The sequence below is a fragment of the Neophocaena asiaeorientalis genome, unplaced genomic scaffold, assembly GCF_003031525.2.
Source record: "Neophocaena asiaeorientalis asiaeorientalis breed wild unplaced genomic scaffold, Neophocaena_asiaeorientalis_V1.1 scaffold828, whole genome shotgun sequence".
Classification (NCBI taxonomy): domain Eukaryota; kingdom Metazoa; phylum Chordata; class Mammalia; order Artiodactyla; family Phocoenidae; genus Neophocaena; species Neophocaena asiaeorientalis.
In genome coordinates, this window is record NW_020175443.1 from 1,061,593 (window position 1) to 1,080,562 (window position 18,970).

Genomic DNA, 18,970 nt, shown 5'->3' on the forward strand with positions numbered 1-18,970 from the left:
GATCAGCCTCAGCCAGGTGATTGGCAGTGTTCTTCTTTTTCTTTCCTGTCTTGCTTACTTTCCACAGGTATCCTGTCTAGACAGAATTAGGAAGAGAGTTAGCACTCACTGTGTGGTTGGTCAGTTCTCTTCGGAGAGAGGATCATGCCTTGAGAAAAGCGTGAACTCCTGGGCAGAATAATATTTGTAGGGCAATGTCAAATGTTCCTGTGAAATCATAGTGCCTGTCCTACCCCAGTAGCTAGTGAACAATTAGCTGCTGCACCCCACCCCCGCAACCCCCAAACATAACATGGGCTGTAGCTGTGAAGGTTTAGTTCTTTTTAAACAGGTATTTGTACCTACCTTGTGGCAGGTGATGGCAGTAGAAATGGGGAGAGGTATCACTGTTGGGAGTTAGCACTGATGGAGCCTGGTGACCGGAGTGGTGGTACCTGAGGGGAGGTTCTCAAGGAGGCAGTCTCGACGTGATTAAGGACAAGTGTGAGTCTGGCTCTGAAGCAGTCAGCGTACATTAAAGGCGGGCTCGTCCAATGACTTTCACTTCAAACTGACTTGGTTTTTCCTTTATACTAATGAAGGTTTCTCATTTTCCCAGAGTCCTTCAGAGGAAGGACATGCCCAAAGCACTCAGTTTCAACACACACACGTAAGTGGCAGGGTTGGACTGACAGGCCCCCTGAAGCAGCTGACACTGAGTTCCCACTTCATCCTGGTCATTTCTGCCCTACTCACTTCCTGGAACCCGAGGCCTGTCTTTCCATGCCAGAATCCCTGCACATAACCTTAGATCTGTGTATCTCTCTTCTAGCTGAGCTCAGCCCTGTCTCTGAACTTGCTCAACCCAATTCTTGATGGCTGAGGCACCTAGAGATTCAGCAGCCCTAACACCCAGGCCCGCCCAAAGTCCCCAGTGCTCCCTTCTTTGCCAAGCCCTTTCTTCTTCTGGGAGACCAGGTTCATTCTGTTCAGCTGTGTTTGTTTGCCAACAGACTTCAATTCCTGACTCGGAAAGCATTCTGGATCAGAACTGTTTGTCTCGCTGCAGCACAGAGATTTTCTCTGAAGCCAGCTGGGAGCAGGTGGATAAACAGGACACGGAGGTACAGGCTCAGCCCCTGTTCTGAGTGCCACCCATGCAACTGTTCTGCAGTTCTTCTCTACCCCCATCATCCATTCCCCCTGCCCCTGGCTAAGGAATGACCACACAGCACACTTAGCCTTGAGCCTCTCTGAATCAGCATCTATGAATTCCCATCAAGCCTAGAATTTCTCAGCAAGGGAGATGTAGCAGGCCAGCCCTCTCTCCTCATTGCCTCTATGAACTGGAGCCTTGCCAGCTCTCATAGCGACCCAGGGTGCTATTGCCTGCCACTTGATCTCAGGGGAGTTTGGAGTCCCCTCCAGGGAAACGATTTGGACGCCTTTCTTGTACTGCTGACATCAGACCTGATGGGCTGGTGCCACTGGAGCCAGCGTGGTCCTTGTGACTCTTGCTGCCCCCCAGCATGGCTCTGTTGGCTCCGGCTGGATGGCCCATCTCCTGTCACTAACCTGGCCTCATCCGTTTTACAGATGACCCGTTGGCTCCCTGACCACCTGGCCGCCCACTGCTATGCATGCGACAGCGCCTTCTGGCTTGCCAGCAGGAAGCACCACTGCAGGTGCCACTGGGAGGGTGTGGTGGGGTGGGTGGGGGTGTAGAGGCTGAGGTTTGGTCCACAGAGCCTGCAGATTTGAAAGATGCAGGCAGCTGGCTGGCAGTGTTCTGAGGCAGACCCCAGGGTCTTCAGGACCCTGACTCACCTTTTGTGCCTCTGAAATTGGTGTTTGCAGAACTGCACTGGGTGTCTTTCTTCCATTTTAGAGTGATTGTGAGTAAGTTTTGAAAATGATGTCCCTTTTTTATTTTGGTTCCTGGATTGATGAAGCAACTGCCACCACCACCCACACCGCCATTTCTTATTCCTAGAATACAATTTCTTCCCATTCAGCACGGCTGCTGTGAGCAAAGACAGTTTTCCTGCTGTGGGCAGAGAACTTCGTTTTCCTACTCCTTACCGCCTCTCCCTGACCGCATACTTATTGGTTGGAGGACTAGTGGGAATAGGTTAGGGTATAGTCTTCAATCCATAAGGCTCCTGACTTCTTTCTTCCTTCTGGGTTGGGGTAGTGAGTGGTTAGGGATGCTTTGCCCCAGCTGGGGTGATGACTGGAGGATATTCAGTATTCTTGGGGTAGGAATTTTATCTGAACTGTGACATAGCCCACCCACATGAATGGACCTGGATTGAAAATGGAACCACCTCTTTGTCTGGTGATGATGCTTCTAGGACTGTCTCTCTCCCCACGCTCACCCCAAGCCCAAATGTCTTTAGTTGGCTTCTTCTCTGAGCTCTTTCTCCCCTCCTTGCAGGGACATTGACCGTGTTGATCAAACGTGGTGAGCATTTGCAACAACCTGTCTGTGATTTCTGCACACCTACAGTAACTCCTCCACACTAACGCTACCATTTCCCCCTCTCTGCACTCATTGGGATGAAGCTTTGGGGCAGGAGTGCAGGCAGGCAAGCAGGTGGGCTTGGGTGGGGTGGGGGGACCACAGCAGCTGGCTGCAGGTTGCAGCCGTGGTTGCCCTTGCTGACTGCATAGGTCAGCCGAGCCATCTTGCTTATGGCAAGAAGTGGTGCGCTGGTCTTGTGGAATAGCCAGTTGAGGGGTTTTAGAGCTATTTCTTTTGGGTCAGTCATTCACTTAGATGCCAGAATGATGCCGGTGACTTTCAAGTCAAACAGCATGACTTTTTTTTTTTAAGGAAAAAAAAAAAAAAAGAGCCCAGGACTGAACAGAGATGGTCTTTCCGGAGAACTGTTAGCATTGAAGACTTAAGGGAAAACTCCACTTAGGGTCTATCAGGATCCCCTGAAAGAAGTCAGATAGAAAAGCTTAACTCATCAAATACATGTCAGGCCTTTAAGCTGAATTCCAGAAGGTATGTTAAATAAATGTACACATCCAGAAGTAGATTTAGGTAATGTTTCTCTGTAACCACAGTTGTTGCTGACTCATGCTTTTCAGAAACAGATGTGAAGTACTCACTGCATTCTAGAAGATGAAGTCTTGTGTTTTAGTTCTGTCTTTCCATTGCTCCTTGTCTAGCCTTTTCCTTTTGCGGCGGTATTTTGTTGCCAAAGGGTATTCAGTATTCTCTCTTCTGTGCTTAAGTGATCCTTAATCCATCAGTGGGTTTCCTTTCTGAGAAGCATAAATGAAAAGGTAGTGAGTGATACTGGCTAAGGAGGAGGATTTCCTTTTAGATGCTTGCCCCAAGTCTTTGGCAGGCTGCATTAGACTCTTCGGAGTCTCCTATTCTAGGGCCTCCCCAGAGTGGGGTGGGGGTGTAAGGTGAGCAGAAACTCATCCTCTGCCAGTTCCCTTTCCTGGTAGTTGTGAAGGGCATCAGTTTGGGTGTGCAGACCTTTGCTGCACAGGCGCATCGGAGCTGGGCTTTCAAGTGGAGGAGTGGAGAGAGGCTGGGGACCTGGGTGCAGTCAGGCCTTCAGGTAGAGCTGATATTCCCTGGAGATGCATGGGGGCAGGGGAGTGACCCAGTGTCAACTCATCCTTGTCTAATAGGGTGTGTGTGTGCACCTGTGTTCACCTGTGCTCTTGTCTTTTCACCCTGAGCATGTGTCACTGGTTGCTTGTCTCCTGGCTTCGCATGCTGGCAGCAAAAGCAGTCCTAGATGGCAGCAGTCAGTTCTTCCTGTTGTTGCCTCTGAGCCTTTGGGCAAGGCTCCTCACTCCCCAGCTGGGCTGGGAGTTTCTGTCATCTGATTAGCTCAGAGGCAGTTCATTGGACTCTGGCCTCTCTGTGATCATAAGCTACACAGAGGCCATTGCCCAGGTGGGTGTGGCCACAGGGTTTTCCTGGGCCAAGACTTGGCCATTGAGCTAGCAGCTGCCTTCTGCCCTGGGCTCATTTGTTTTCATGGATCTCTCTTGAGCAGCATCTACCTGACACCTTGTAACCTTGAGCCATAGTGGTGAGGCAGCCAGGGTCCTTGGCCCTAAAGTGAAAGTGGTGTGCGATTATGCTAGGGAGCGGTCCCCTCCCTCCCTGGCTTCTTCGTGGGTTTAGACAAACGAGAGTGTTTGATATTAGAGGAGTCTCCGGCATATCTGAATCGTGTACAGAGAAGCGCTGTCTTCTGAAGTTGGTTTCTCCACCCCGTGTCTGCTGACACTAATGCTGTTTTTGTTTCTGCTCATCTCAAGGAATTGTGGGAACGTATTCTGCTCCAGTTGTTGTAACCAGAAGGTTCCAGTTCCCAGCCAACAGCTCTTTGAACCTAGTCGAGTGTGCAAGTCTTGTTATAGCAGCCTGCATCCCACAAGCTCCAGCATTGACCTTGAACTGGATAAGCCCATTGCTGCCACTTCAAACTGAAGCTCAGTGACCTGGGGCAGGCAGAGGCCAAGCTGCTGTTCCTCTGACAGGCCCACAACAGCCTGGGCAGACTGAGAGGCCCGTGCACTTTGGAATGGGGACATGGAACCAACTGTGCAGAGTGATGGAAATTTGGGATGTACCACTGGATTGTAGATTGATCTCTCCCTCCCCAACCCACCCCCACATTTGTTTTCCTCTCCATTTTCTATCCTCCCTCTGCCTCCAAAAATGAGACAAGTACCCTATTTGTCTTTTTTTTTTTTTTTTTGGATGGAAGACCAGAGGTTGCCAGGCCCCCTGTAACTGTTGAGCTGCCTGCTGTCAGGCCATGCTGAGGGGTGGCTTAGTTCCTCAGGATGGGAGGAGGCTGGTTGAGTCAGGAGTGGAGGCCTGAGATAGAGAGCAGCGAATAAAGCCAATGCTGACGTTTGTGACCATTCCTCGTATCACTGCCACATCAGAGCTGATTGGATTGGAAAAACCTTTGCTGCTGAGGATGCCGAAAGCATCTGCTCTAAGAGCAGTGCCCCAGGTGCCCTCTCCCTTCCAAGAGGGGCTGGGCTAGTCCCATCCCACAGGCAGATAAATGGGATTGGGGTTTGGAGGGAGGGGCACAGGCACATAGTAAGTGGGACCCCTTAGGCGCTCCCACCCCGTTTGGGTAAAGAAGGGGTACACTCGTGAAGCAGGGAGAGGGCTGGGAATGGGTGGCTGGCTATTCTCCCCCATGGGATTCTCTTTTTAACTTGACCCAGATTGTCTAGGGCTCCCCTCACCGTCAACAGTCTGCCCCCCTCAGCCAGGCTGTGTGGCGCTTCCCACCCTCAGGCATAGGGTGCAGACTGGCCAGAGTGCAGTATCCTGCTGCCATGGTCAAGGCCAAAGTATGCCCTGAGCCTGGAAGCCCCTTCTGGGGCCTGGTCCCCCAAACAATCTCTCTTCCTCATCTAGCACACGGAAATCCAGACTCAGGGTTCCAAAAATTCCCCGCTCCCAAACCAATCATGGATCTCCCCCTTTAGGGGTAGAATCAGCCTTTCAGAGTACAGTGTCTGGAGAAGGGAGCATGTCCCATAGACTCAGCCTTCCTCCGCCTCCCCTTCTTGGAGCAGTGGGAAGGACCCAGCAGTCCCACTGCCCTGCTCCTGTGCTGCTGGTCAGCAGTGAGGGGCCACTTGGTGACTCTGCAGGGCTCCTTAGAGAAGTGACAAAGCCCGTAGGAGATGCAAGGCACCTTTCCTTAGTAAGCTTCGATGGGGTCCAAAAGAGCCTTAAATCAAGAATATTTGTGGTGGAGGTGTGTATGGAGAAGAGTGGAGAGGAGTTTAGGTTTGTGCTTTGTGATCTTGGCATCCATGTTTTGTGCCTGCCCTCTCTCTTGGGGGAAGGGCCATGCTTGGCTCTGCTAAAAGCTGCTAACTGGTAACAGGGCGGATTGTGGTGGGCAGTGGGGGTGAGGCTGGGAACTCTACTTACCCTTTGGAAGCAATTCCCTGGCTAAAGGCAAGTTGTCTCTCAGGAAGGTGGCTCCTGTGTGTGCCTGGGTGTAGATAAGACGTGGCCCAGAAGCCTTCCCTGGAGCTGTCAGTCCAGGCAAAGCCAAGAACGTCTGAGTGCGTCTGACTTCCCAGTGGCAGGAGGTTGCTCAGAATCTGAATTTAGTGAAACGGTGTAAGTTCTTCGCACTCTGTGTGGTCTGGCCTTGCAGGTGGGGAGAAGTCAGTCTATCTGAAGACTGTGCAGGTCCTAGTGACAGGTGCCAAGAGGTTACGATACGGGTTTCTTGGGTCTGATGTACAGTGTGAATAAATGCTTGCAGCTCTTAGCCCTTTTTTGATCAATGAAGCACTTTTTTATTAATATTTTTCTTTGTATGTAAAGGAGGAACCATAACTCTCCGTAGCTGTATATATAACCCTTTTCTCCTAAAGAGGAGTTGGTCAGTGCTCCTATATTTTTCATTTTTTGTCAAAGCAAGAAGTAAATACTTTAGAACTGTTAAATATATAAATAAAGTGAATAAAGTTTAGTGTTCCGCATGGTAGCATTTGCTAACACGTTCTAATTCTTTTTCCCTGTGGTTTATTCCCCTTCACCCCATTTCCCTCTTACACAGAAGCAATTTGAGGTGCTGCTGAGAAAGTTGACTTTGGCAAAGGAAAACTACTGATTTCTTTTAAACTCTGGACCTTGGCAAGGAGCCGCACCACAATACCCACACACTGCAACCCATTTCCTCGATGGTTTTTGCCACTAACATCTCCAAAGCTAAAAAGGCAGAGCAGTCTGACATCTTAACAATCAGCTGTTCTTCCTTATCTGAAGAACTGAGTGTCAACAGTAATTAAAACTACCTCTGTCCTCCAGGCTCGTTTTTGTTTTTGTTTTTTTTTTGCTGTTGCTTTGATTTTAGCCAGTGTTCTGGCCCCTTAACCCCACGCAGGGAGCAACAGCTGCACCTGTAGCAGCAGGTAAGAACTGAGGCATGCGTGCAGTGGAGACTGAAAGGAGGTTTTGCGGGGAGGGTGGCTAGAAAGTGCTTCTGCTCTGCCTGTCTTGGATGAGAGAATTACGGGTGGGCAGAGAGACCTTGGGCAGAAACTGAATTGGATGAGTGGATTGTGTGCCTAACTAGAGGTCTCCTTCCTCCTCCCACACAGAGGGAGGAACCTCTGCTCCTTAGATCTGCAACCAGCCGAGGAGGCCGTAGTTTCTAGTCACTTCCGGACTAGTTCTTGTTCTTCGCGGAGGTGGATTTTCTTTCCTGTGTCACTCTTGGGCACACTTCCCATCCCGTGGGCCTGTGGGGGACGTAACGTTATGCAGTTCTTCCTGAGGGAAGGTAGGTACTGAGTAACGCGCAGCTCTGGGGTTGCCAGCCTCACATCTGTGGTGAGTTGGGGGCTCTGATGAGTGACCTGCTCTGAGCTACCGGAGAGCCTTCCAAGGTCACTTTCCGGATGTACTCACTTCCTAAAGTACAGACGCACTTAAAAACAGCTCAGCTGGTTCCAGTCTGAGAGCTGTGTGTGCCATCTGGCAGGTGTTTGAGAACTAACTTGTCCTCTGGGAGGAGAAGGTGCCACTTCAGCTGCCTTCAGTCCATCTGGGAGCCAAGTCTGTGCTCAGACCAATTTGTAAAAACCTGAGTTGTGTCAGCCAATGTGTGTCTACACAGAGCTCCTGTTGTGCCTGGAGGCTAATGCTTAGCCCTTGGCAAGTTAAAAACACTTGTAGGATCTAGCAAGGCTGTTGGGTCCATAGAGGGGGAGTTACTGGCGTTACGGAAGACGAAGAGCCCGGTGCTGGTGAGACCTGCACAGTGCGAGTCAAGGCAAGGAACTGCCCTGTGGAAGAGGGCAGTATGTGAAGAAAAGCTGTTATCCGAGGACACAGCCAGATTTCTTCAGGCTGTCACATGGAGGTATTTGGTCTAAGCAGTGGAGTACTAACCTTGAGATGCCAGGATGTCCTCTTCATCTCTGAATTTTTCCCCTCCTTCTGTACTTCGGTGTCCTTAATCCCAGTCCAAAAAATGATAGGACTGCCTTAATCCACTGAGACTTCCTAGTAAAGGTGTACAGAAAATTCTTTATTTTGCTAATATGCTCATTGTTCATTTCTATGTTAGCAGAGAATAATATTCTAAGAATTAAAAAGGTACTGTGGCGGATTTAAAGGGGAATGAACAAAATGCTGCCCCAGAGCATTTGTTAATTTCCAGCTATTAAAAAATATCAAAATGGGAATTGAGGATAAACCCTAGAATATGGTTTCAGGCCACTGTCCTTGAGACAGCTGATATACTTGGCCACTGCACATGAGGCTGGGAGATTGTTAACTGTAGCCATGACCTCTGCTGATGTCTTAAGAACAAGGGCTGCTTTGAAGGTGCTGTTGCAGGACTTTTCATTTTGCTGGTACCTGTTCAAGTGATCTGTCTCCAGGGCTGCAGCTGTACCCACCCGACTGCATTAGCTGAGGGTAGGGCTAACAATGAGTGAAAATGGACCTGGACTGTGGAGCAAAATGACTTGAGTCTCCATTTGGAGTTTGGAAAATATGGCAGGAGTCCCAGCTGTTTAATTTCTAGTCACATTTTCTAAGAACATTTGTTCAAAGTCGAGGTTACTGATGAGATGTCTGGAGGGCAGGACCAGAATGTGTGAGAGGCATCTAGCAGGAGCAGGTGGCTACGCTCCTAAGCCTCTGACTCTTAAACAGGAGTCTCCCTGCCCCCGGTACACAACCACACTTACACCTTGGTCCTCTCCCTTGTGTGGAGTTCATCTGCTGCACATTTGTGCAAATACCAGCTCCCTCCCTGGTTGAACAGGGCTCTTCCAGACTAGGCAGTTGTCGGAGGCATGAGGAGGAAAGGGAAGGGGTACCCTCTTTAGTAGAAATTACAAAGTTTTTTAATGCTGCTGTTGTATTTTATTTACCACTTTTTTATCATATCGAAGTTCTTAGCTTCTCTTATAGTGCTCATAGCAGTTGCATTTCAGTTGTATTTTCAGTGAAATTTGTTTTACACTGGCATTCAGAATTGACCTTTCACTCTTCCTGACTGGTTTTTTTTTTTTTTTTTAAATGCAAACTGAACCCATGAGGCTCAGATTCTGGTTAAAAACGTCGTGTTGCTGCTGACAGTAGTGCCCACTATTGTAACAGCATTGATTCTGCTATAGCCTCCGTGACCATGTAAACTAAGTAAATGTCGTTTTCACCCACAAACAGTTGTTCAGCCCCTTGCCACTGTGGTTCTCTAGTCAGTCTTGTGACCAGTGTTTTAGGTGCATGGGATAAAACAGCTCCACTCCTTAGTCTGTTCAAGAGACAGGGAGGGGCCTGGCCAGGAGGGGGCAGCAGGAGTCAGCATCTGTGTTTCAGAGGCCTGGGACTTGAAATCCTGGTATTAGAGGTAGAGGGGAGGGACCTTAGATAGTGTAGTTTTGTGGTTTTCATGCTGTTCTGTGGGGAGCGAGCCTTCTGTCCCATTCAGTATTAGGCTTCCAAGTAAGATGTGATGTGATTTGAAGAAAGGTTCTGATGATTAAAATGAAAGTCTGAAATCATTGATTTAATCCAACCTCCTGATTTTTTTAAATTTAATTTTTTATTTTTTACAGTAGGTCCTTGTTGGTTATCTGTTTTAAATATAGCGGTGTGTACATCTGAATCCCAAACTCCCAATCTATCCTCCCCCGCCACCCTTCCCCCAAGTTCATTCTCTAAGTCTGTGAAACTGTTTGTTTTGTAAATAAGTTCATTTGTATCTTTTTTTTAGATTCCACATAATATCATATATTTGTATTTCTCTGACTTACTTCACCTTGTATGATAATCTCCAGGCCCATCATCTGTGTTGCTGCAAATGGCGTCATTTCATTCTTTTTAATTGACTAACATTCTGTTGTACCACATCTTCTTTATCCACTCATCAGTCGATGGACATTCAGGTTGCTTCCATGTCTTGGCTATCGTAAACAGTGCTGCAACGAACACTGGGGTGCCTGTATCCTTTCGAGCCATGTTTTTCTCTGGATATAAGCCCAGGAGTGGGATTGCTAGATCATGTGGTAGCTTTTATTAGTTTAAGGAACCTCCATACTGTTCTCCATAGTGGCTGTACCAATGTATGTTCCCACCAACAGTATAGGAGGGTTCCCTTTTCTCCACACCCTCTCCATCATTTATTGTTTGTAGATTTTTTTGATGATGGCCATTCTGTCCGGTGTGAGGTGATATCTCATTGTAGTTTTGATTTGCATTTCTCTAATAATTAGCAGTGTTGAGCATCTATCCATGTGCCTTTTGGCCATCTGTATGTCGTCTTGGAGACATGTCTGTTTAGGTCTTCTACCTATTTTTTGATTGGGTTGTTTGCTTTTTTTTTGACATTGAGCTGCATGAGCTGTTTGTATATTTTGGAGACTAATTCCTTGTCAGTCGCACTGTTTGCGAATATTTTCTCCCATGCTTTGGCTTGTCTTTTTGTTTGTGGTTTCCTTTGTTGTGTAAAAGCTTTTGAGTTTAATTAGGTCCCGTTTGCTTATTTTTGTTTTTATTCCCATTACTCTGGGAGATAGACTGAAAAAGATATTGATGCAATTTATGTCAGTGTATTCTACCTATGTTTTCCTCTATAGTATCCGGTCTTACATTTAGGTATTTAATCCATTTGAGTTTGTGATATTTTGTTGAGAAAACCAAGTTTCAGGGAGCAGCAAAGATTCATCCACAGTTACCAGTGAATAAACAGAAGAATCTGAATAAGAAACATTCTCTCCTGCCCCCTTCCCCTCAGTGCTCTTGGGTTTCCAGAAAGCAGCCTTAGATAAATAGTTACTCTAACCTGGTTCTCTTTGAGTTAGCCAAACCAGAAATCTTGGAAAAGAGCTTAGTAGTCACTACCAGAAGGCTTAAACTGTGAGCCCTCCTCTCCCTGGTAACCCAAATCAAAAGGCTTTGATATTGTAATGCAGTATTTCTGTTTTTCTTTTAAACCTTTCATGTACATAAAAAGTGTTAATAGCATGAACTAAGTTCAAGTCATGTCTTAAACTAGTGGGGTGGCAAGGGTAGTGGGGGGAGCATTTTTGACTAGTGCAAATGGGTTGTGAGCTATCTCGGTGTCCAATTTATATGTGATTTTGTTTGGTATAGTATGGAGGAAAAAATCCTGATTTTTATCTGTGTAAGTGGAAATAGTCATAGGTTGTCTGCAATCTCTAGTTATGGACAAAACTGAAGTAGATACTTGAAAAAAGATCAAGAGGAATATCCAATACCTGCTTTCAGCCCTTATCCTCCATACATCAGGTAAGAAACACACGAAGGTTATAATCACTAAAACTGTACTATGGTGAGAGCCATAGCACTGAGTTGCAGCTGGGTGTGGCAATCCCAGCACAAGGCTTGCACCTTCTGCATCAGCGACCTGAGAAGCCAGCACAATAATGGAGGCCTTACCTGAGGTCTCAGGCAGCCTAAGCAATGCATGTTTTACATCTGAGTGTACGTGTTACAGACGACTTTTAAAATTTAAGATGACACTTTACAGGGAACCTCTGAAGCACTGCCACAAGAGCCAGTTTCAAAACCACTCGTTTGGTGGAAAGAACCTGGGGTTTCTGAGCCCACAAACTTGGGCTGGAATCCAGCCCCGCAGCACGAGCTGAGTTGCCCGTGGGTGCTGAGGAACTGAGCATTTCCTTATCTAGAGCAGAGCACTGGCCACAAAGGGGGGGGTTGACAGTGAGTGCCTAGAAAGTGCTCCCCTTTCCACCATCCATGAAATGAGGTGACATTTCTGTCTCTGGCTGCTGGTGGACATTCTGAATGGTCAGAGCCAGACCGAGCTTCTGTCCCACCATGTATTAAAAACTAGAAGATGACTGGCCCTGCCCTGGGTCTTCCACCTTACAGAGGTAACATTCTGATCTGAGTAAAATAAAGTGCAAGTTTATCACTACTCAAAGACTTTAAAGTTCATGAACTTAAAATATATTTTTTTAATGGATGCAAGTCTGCAGGTGCACTGCTGCTTTAAAGTCCTATAAAAGCAATGGGAAAGGGGGCCAAGAGAAAGAAATTGCTTGTTGGAGTTGGGGTGGCATCTAAGAACTCTGAGTCCTGTGGAGACTGATGTGGCCTCACTTTGCTGAACAGGTGATGAGTTTTAGGTTCCTGACTGAAGACTGACCAAGCTTTAAGATATGCAGACCAGCCAGCTCTCCAGGCTGAGGGGGGAGGTAGAGCGAGGTGGGCCTTACCTCTGCCCAGCATGGATGTCTAAGGCCTGGGCCAGATTGTGTTCACTACCTGGCAAGCGAGCCCAAGGTTGGAAAAGGAGTGAAGACCTTGCCTTCAGCTCGTCCTCCTTTCATCTCCAATGCCAAAGGAGCCCATGGTGGCTGAACATATTAAGCCTTCGTCATCCAAATTAAAACAGATGTGAGTTAATTATAAATGGTTCCCCTACTGTATTTTGCCCATTGGAAAATCAGTCCCTAGAACTAGAGGTTCTTTCAAGTCACCCAGAAGATTCTGGTACTCACTGGCACATACTCTATACTGGGGAGGCTCCCAATTTTGAAGTCCCTGTCGGCCCTTGGGACCTGACCTGGGTAGCATAATTCTTTCTATTCTTTCACTTGAGTTGATAAACCAGCCAACTGCTGCCTCAGACTTCTGCCCCCCAGCACGTTCTTGGGTGTCCCCAAGGACTATCCATACCTGCTGGCTCTTCTGCCTCTGCAGTTGGCCTTAGAGGCTGCGCCAGACCATCCTTTCCCTGTGCCTATGTTGGTATTGGTGTTCCTGAGGTGCCTCTTCTGTGCCCTCCTTCCACACCTGCTTCCCTGGAAATTTATAAATCGGTACTTAAAATGGAGACACTTTAAACAGTTCCATTATGAGTCTCTGCCAGAAATGCAGCGAAGTCATCCTTCCCCAGGGGCTTGGAGAAACTGCTAAGGCATCAGGTATGCCCATCTGAACCAGTGTGCAAGGCCACCTCACATGCATACCCTTACATCCACCCTGTGCAGCTCTGAGGCATTAACTTGGGGACTGGTTCTCATGGGCCTGAGGACTGCTTGCCCAGTCTTGTCAGTTGAAAGGATGGCTGAACCAAAAGGCCTGCAGCATGGGTCTTGCCTTTTGTCTTCTGTGTGCTAGGATGTCAGCATTTCCTTCCCAGCCAGCTTGGAGCAGGTGTGAACACTGATGTCACTTTGCCATCCTCTCTCCCAAGCCCTGCTAGGAAGAGTTGAATTCCTCCCCAAGGCAGGTGTCAAGGTGTCAGGGGTCAAGGCAACTCTTAGCCCAAGAAGCCAGAGCTGGGTGTCTGCCTAGGCACATGCCTGTGTGTGCGTAGCTCTGTGCTGCCCTGACCCGGAGATTGTGGGACCTGTGTTCTAGCCCCTTCATTGATGATTTAGGGTGTAGCCTTGACCACTCTACTCTGCTTTAATTTCTCCTCTATGGGGAAGTTTGTCTAGTCAACCCACAAAGCTGTTGAGGATCCAAGGAGGAAATAGATCATGTTTTACAAAGTCTAGTTGCCCTGACTTTGAGGGCATGAGCGGTAGCATCCTGCAAAGCCCACACTTGAACTTCTGCTCTGCCTGAGGCCCCCACCTTACCTGCTTTCACACGTCGTCCAGAGCTGGAAGCGGCAGGAACCCTTCTTGTTTCCCAGGCAGCCGTACTGCTCCAAGGCAAGAGAACTTCTCTTCTTACCTGTACCTGCTCAGCTGGAGGGAGGAGGGAAACATGTCAGGTCTTTCAGGGGTGATAGGGACTCCCGGCCATCTCCAGCCAAGATGGTCCCCAAGGTGAAATACTTAAGATCCAGCCACTTAAGTGGGTGGAGTGTTACCAGGGACAGGTTCTCTTGCTGGGGTGGGAGCTCTGCCCGGGGCTGCTGGGAGTCTCCGAGAGGTGGGCTCCACGGGGTGGCCTTGCTTCCAGGGCAGGTGAGGGCTGGGCAAGCAGTCAGCCATGCTGGCCCCTTCCCTTCGGGGCTCTGCTGCCTTACCTCCATTCTGGTCAGTGTCTGGATGGGCAGTGGTGATCCCTGAACTTCCCAAACACAAATCTCTTGATGTCTGCCCATCCTGAGAAAGAGGCACCAGAGGTGACTCCCTGGCCAGTTTGTGGTGTTGCCTCTGTCCCCCTAGGGCAATATTTTGCTATCAGCTGCCCTGCCTGGCTTTCTCTCTAGGCATGCAGAGCCGGCCCTGCACCCCATGGGGAGCAGAGAAGTGGGCTCAGGCAGCAGGTCCAGAAGGTGGAGGAGTTGAACTCCTGCCTGCTGAACCACATGAACATGGCCTTCAGCACGCAGAACACTTGCCCTCAGAGGGGAACTGCACTCCTCTAGTCTCTGAGTAGGAGCAAACTTTCAAAGGAGCCCTCTGGCACCCTTTCCTCCACGGTGCCATCAGCCCCACTGTACTTCCACAGCCCTATCTGACCTGAGAGTCCCTCTCACCTGCCCTGCCCCCATGCCCAGAGCTCCTCCTGCCTCTCCCCCTCCTTTCCCTTCTGCTCCAAACTCCCCTTGCCTCTGCAAGTCATCCAGGACAGCCTCAAACTAAGGCAATAAAATACACAAGCCAGAAACAGCACAAATGTCCATCAACAGAGCAAGGGATAAACAATTTGTGAAACATTCATCTACAAGATCTAACACAGCAATGAATGAATAAACTAGTTACACATACACACAGATGAATCTCACATAATACTGAACAGAAAAAAGAACAATATTATGTGCTCTATGATTCCATTCTTTAAAAGTTCAAAACCAGGCAAAAGTATTATTTCAGATGCCAAGGTATGGTAACAACAAAAGCCAGGGCCTTGGTCATCTCTAGGGGTTGGAGCGAGCAGGTTGGGGAGGGTAAGTGGGCTTCCAGAGTGCTGGAGATGCTTTAGGTACTGATCAGAGTAGTGGGTTTCATGAATGCTCATCTGATAACTCATCAGCCTCTACAGATTTTTTTTAAAAAATTTTTAACATCTTTATTGGAGTATAAACTACAGATTTTTAATGTACTTTTCTACGTATATGTTATTTCAAAGTTCAGAAAACAAAAAACTCAGCCCCTCCACCTTGGGCTTCTCAGGGCGTCAGCCCCTTGGTGTGCATACCTCTCATGCAATTGACTGGCCTCAGTGGGGGATATCTAGTGGGGAGCTGTCAAGGCCTGAGGAGAAGGGTTGGCCCAACTACTCAGGTGGCCCTGGGTCAGTGAATGGGGGCCACCTTCATTCCTTCTCCAGGGCGGGTGGTCCTGCCCGTAGTGCTGTCCCTTCCTTAGCCCAGCCTCATTGCCTTCCCAGGGAAGTTTGTGTTGATCTGGAGCACTGGCTTCCTGGCTTGGTCAGGCTGGCCTTGAATGGGCCTTACCTGACCTAGGTCTGCTTCTCATGAACGGGATCTGCTATGACGAGTTGCCCCAGTGCCCTAGGTTTAACTTATATTGGGTAGGATGCTCTTGGTTTCCATCGTTTGTTTATGGTCATCTACCCACTTACCTAGAGTTGGTGGGGGGACATTACAGAGACCCCATGGCTGGGAACCTTTGATTATATACAGGGATACCAGTCAAATAACAAAATATGAATTCCTACTTCATGTCAGGCACCTCAGTAGGCAGAGAAAGCCAGAATCCTGTGCTCATGGAGAAGACTGTGGACAAAAGACAGGTAAGTGTGATGAACGCTGCAGAGCAGTCTGGGGATCTGTGGGAACTTGCAGCAAGTCAGCAGAGGGGTTCCTAGGGAAGTAATGTATAAACTAAGGCCTGAGGAATGAAGAGGGAAAGAGACAAGAAGCTAATTCATTGAGCATGTACTGTGTGCTAAGACACTTTCGTCATTTCATTTAGTCCAGACAACAACCCTTTGTATTATTATTCCCATTTTACAGATGAAGAAACTGAGGCTCAGAAAGGTGAAGAGCCCTATCCAAGGTCACTCAGCTAACATGTGGCAGAATGAGGACTTGAACTCTAGTCTGCATGATTCAAAAGCCAGGCAGTGAGGAGGCTGCTGTCAGTCATGGCAAGAAGTGGTGGTGGCATCATTGGATACAGAGGTATCCAATGTGCAGGCCCAAGAAGGACCCTGAAGAGAGAACTAACAGGATTCAGTGAGCACTGTTGAGGCAAAGGAGGAGGAGGAACCAGACTCCAGGTTTCTGCCTGGATCACCTGGATGGACAGTGATCCATCCAGTTGGATCATTTACTAAAATGGAGAATGGGGAGGAGTAGGTTTAGGGGGAAAAATCATCTAAATTTGATATTCTACTTCAGTTAAAAAAAAAAAAAAAAGATTGGTTGATTAAATGAAAATAAAACAGGGATAATTCCATTCTAGAAGCTCCCTCTCTTCATGCCTCCTCAATCCCAATGTTTTCTACACTCATTTGTTGCCCCTTCCTTCTAGTTTTCTAAAGCACCCCAATTCCTTTCTGATCCGTGGGCCCTCTAATAACCAAACCCCAAGCAGATCAGAACTGGGAGGACCACCAAGAGAACGCTGTCCTTGGCCACACCATCTGCTCCCTCAGCAGTGGCCCTCTGGCCACACCATGCTTTGTCCACGTCTCCTGACGCTCCCTCCTCTGCAGAGGCTCTCTGCCAGGGAAGGAGCTGCTCCTATGCTTGAGCTTCTCGGGGTAGAGTTCCCCCCCCCCCACGCATTGAGCTTCTCGGGGTAGAGTTCCCCCCCCAACCCCGCATCCTCCTAGTACCTAGAACATTTGGTGTGTGCACAGCCTCTGCAGTCACACAGGGCCCCGCACTCAGAAGGACCTTGCCCTCGGTTTAATGCACTTCTATTGCAGTTTTGAAATTCCCACTATATTTAACAAGAGGCCTCATTTTCATTTTGGACTGGGCCCTGCAAATTCTGTAGCTGGTCCTGTCCATGTGTCTGCATTGTAATGGTGCAAAACACTGAGTGGTAGCCTTTCCCATCTGTGGGGATGAACCTCTTTTCCATCTAGGAAGACCCACTGTTTTAAATCAGAGGGAAATAAAGCAAAAAAGAGCTCACTTTGTTTCTGTGAAATACAGTTTTATGTTTCTTCATGGGTAATAACTTAGGAGGGAACCTTGGGAATAGAATACAGAAGTAACAAATTATGGGCCATTAACTGTGGTTAATTGTTTCTTTATAGCTTAGAGTGGAGGCACGTTTGGATTGCTATGAACTCAACAGTTATAGGTAGGGAAGGCAGTCTACTTAAATATAACCTAAGGGGACTTCCCTGGTGGTCCAGTGGTTAAGAATCTGCCTTCCAATGCAGGGGATGTAGGTTCGATCCCTGGTCGAGGAACTAATATCCCACATGCTGCGGGGCAACTAAGCCCGTGTGCCGCGACTACTGAGAGCATGTGAGCCACAACTAGAGGCCCATGAGCCACAACTACAGAGCCTGTGTGCCACAACTAGAGAGAAGCTTGCACGCCGCAACTAAGACCCGACACAGCCAAAAATAAAATAAAAATAAATAAATAAAACCTAGGGCCCCTCAGGAGGTGGAGGGAGAGGCAGCTGAATGATGACCCCAACCTTGCTTCCGAAGCCAAAACTGCCATCAAGGCCTCACCTCCAGTTAAAGTATTTCTCTCACAAGCCTCATTACTGAGCAACTATGGACCCCTTACCTGACATCCTCTCAGCTCTGCAGGTGTGGAGGTGGTCTATGTGCTGTCTGGGCATCCTGCTGCAGCAGCCTTTGGGGTGTAACTCATACTTGTCCCCAGTTAGTTGGTGTCATCTGCCACTCAGGCTCCAAACAGCTGCAGAAGATCCTTGCTCACTTTAGTAAACACCTGTTTTAAAAAAAAAATTGAACTCAAAAAATGTTTGGACTCCTTGCTAAAGAAAGGTACAGAAATGCTCCGCCGGCTATCGTCATAGGCTTTCCCGTCCTAACGAGCTAATGGATGAAGCACTCAGACCGCTGAATGAGAAGTCCTCCAGTGTCGTTCACCTACAGTAGTAACACCAAAGACTTCAAGCACAGCACACAGAAAATAAAATCCATCCCCAATTCCTTTTCTCAGAGACATAGCCAATATCAATCCAAACTGTTGAAGGCTTTTTGGAATGTACTAGGTCATCCCATTTACACTGTTGAGCTGATCATATAATTCAGCTGTCCTGCCCTGGAAGCTTGGCTGACCTCCTTTGATTCACAAAATACAACCCAGATTCCTTGGTCTGACTGACATCAGCTGGCCTACCAGGCATACTCAGCTATTCTTGACCCCATGGACTTTCTCCCCTTAACTCTCCTCATCTGTTTCCTCTCCCTCAACTTTCACATTTCTGTTATTGAGTGCCTGTCCTTGCTAGGTCTGGGGGACACAAATGGAGGAAAACAGGCACAGTCCCTAGCCTGGGCTTTCAGTCTAGTGAACCCATGAATTTGCAAACCTTCATAGCAAACGGTGAGGAGGACTGTGAAGGAAAGTGGTGGGGCTCTGAGCGCCCCATCAGGGGTTTGGTCTAGTTTGGGCATCAGGAAAGGTTTCCTTGAGCGGTGTGATTTCTGTGGAAAGAGAGAGGTGGTAACTAGGCACCAACCAGGGTGCAGGGAGGTTGTGAGGAGGGCCAGGTCGGCAGGGCAGTGGTCTCAGAAGCAAGGCCCTTTAGAGGGAAGCATTGAAAGGCCAGTGGGGCTGGTGTGCAGGGGGCACAGGGGGATGTGAGCTCGGGTCAGATAAGCTGAACCTGAGGTTGAAGAGTAAGGTCTTTGTCCTCAGAGCTGCAGGAAGCCTCTGAAAGATTTTCAGTAGGGGGAACACCAGAGCTGTGTTTTTAAGAGCCTTCTGGAGGAGGTACAGGGCCATCGTGCTCTGGGTGAGAAGGGAGCAGCAGTGCAATAAAGAAAAGTGTCTGGGCTGCAGAGAGGGGAGAAGTACACAGGAAGGACAACAGTGTCACCTGCTGAGGGTATGTGTGTCCCGGGGAAGTCGGGGGGGGG

General features: G+C 48.3%; 1 protein-coding gene and 1 long non-coding RNA gene across 6 annotated transcripts in view; one reads left to right on the forward strand and one right to left on the reverse strand.

The window, feature by feature from the left end:
• MTMR3 (myotubularin related protein 3) overlaps nt 1–6,497 on the forward strand; it is a 137,822-nt gene extending 131,325 nt beyond the window's left edge. For 2 of the 4 annotated variants that reach the window (XM_024767904.1, XM_024767905.1), the window contains exons 18-20: nt 993–1,103; nt 1,576–1,664; nt 4,279–6,497. In XM_024767904.1, the coding sequence (XP_024623672.1) occupies nt 993–1,103; nt 1,576–1,664; nt 4,279–4,450 (372 nt within the window). In that variant the 3' untranslated portion in view covers nt 4,451–6,497. The remainder of the gene's footprint in view (nt 1–992; nt 1,104–1,575; nt 1,665–4,278) is intronic. The other 2 variants (XM_024767906.1, XM_024767907.1) reach the window with 2 other exon arrangements.
• A 5,410-nt stretch (nt 6,498–11,907) lies between these two features.
• LOC112415111 (uncharacterized) overlaps nt 11,908–18,970 on the reverse strand; it is a 37,234-nt gene continuing 30,171 nt past the window's right edge. Inside the window, exons 2-4 of one of the 2 annotated variants that reach the window (XR_003006280.1) lie at nt 17,646–17,813; nt 13,606–13,716; nt 11,908–12,819 (exon numbers count right to left, since the gene is read on the reverse strand). This is a non-coding gene — a long non-coding RNA (uncharacterized LOC112415111). Of the gene's footprint in view, nt 13,717–17,645; nt 17,814–18,970 lie in introns of both variants that reach the window. The other variant, XR_003006279.1, reaches the window with a different exon arrangement.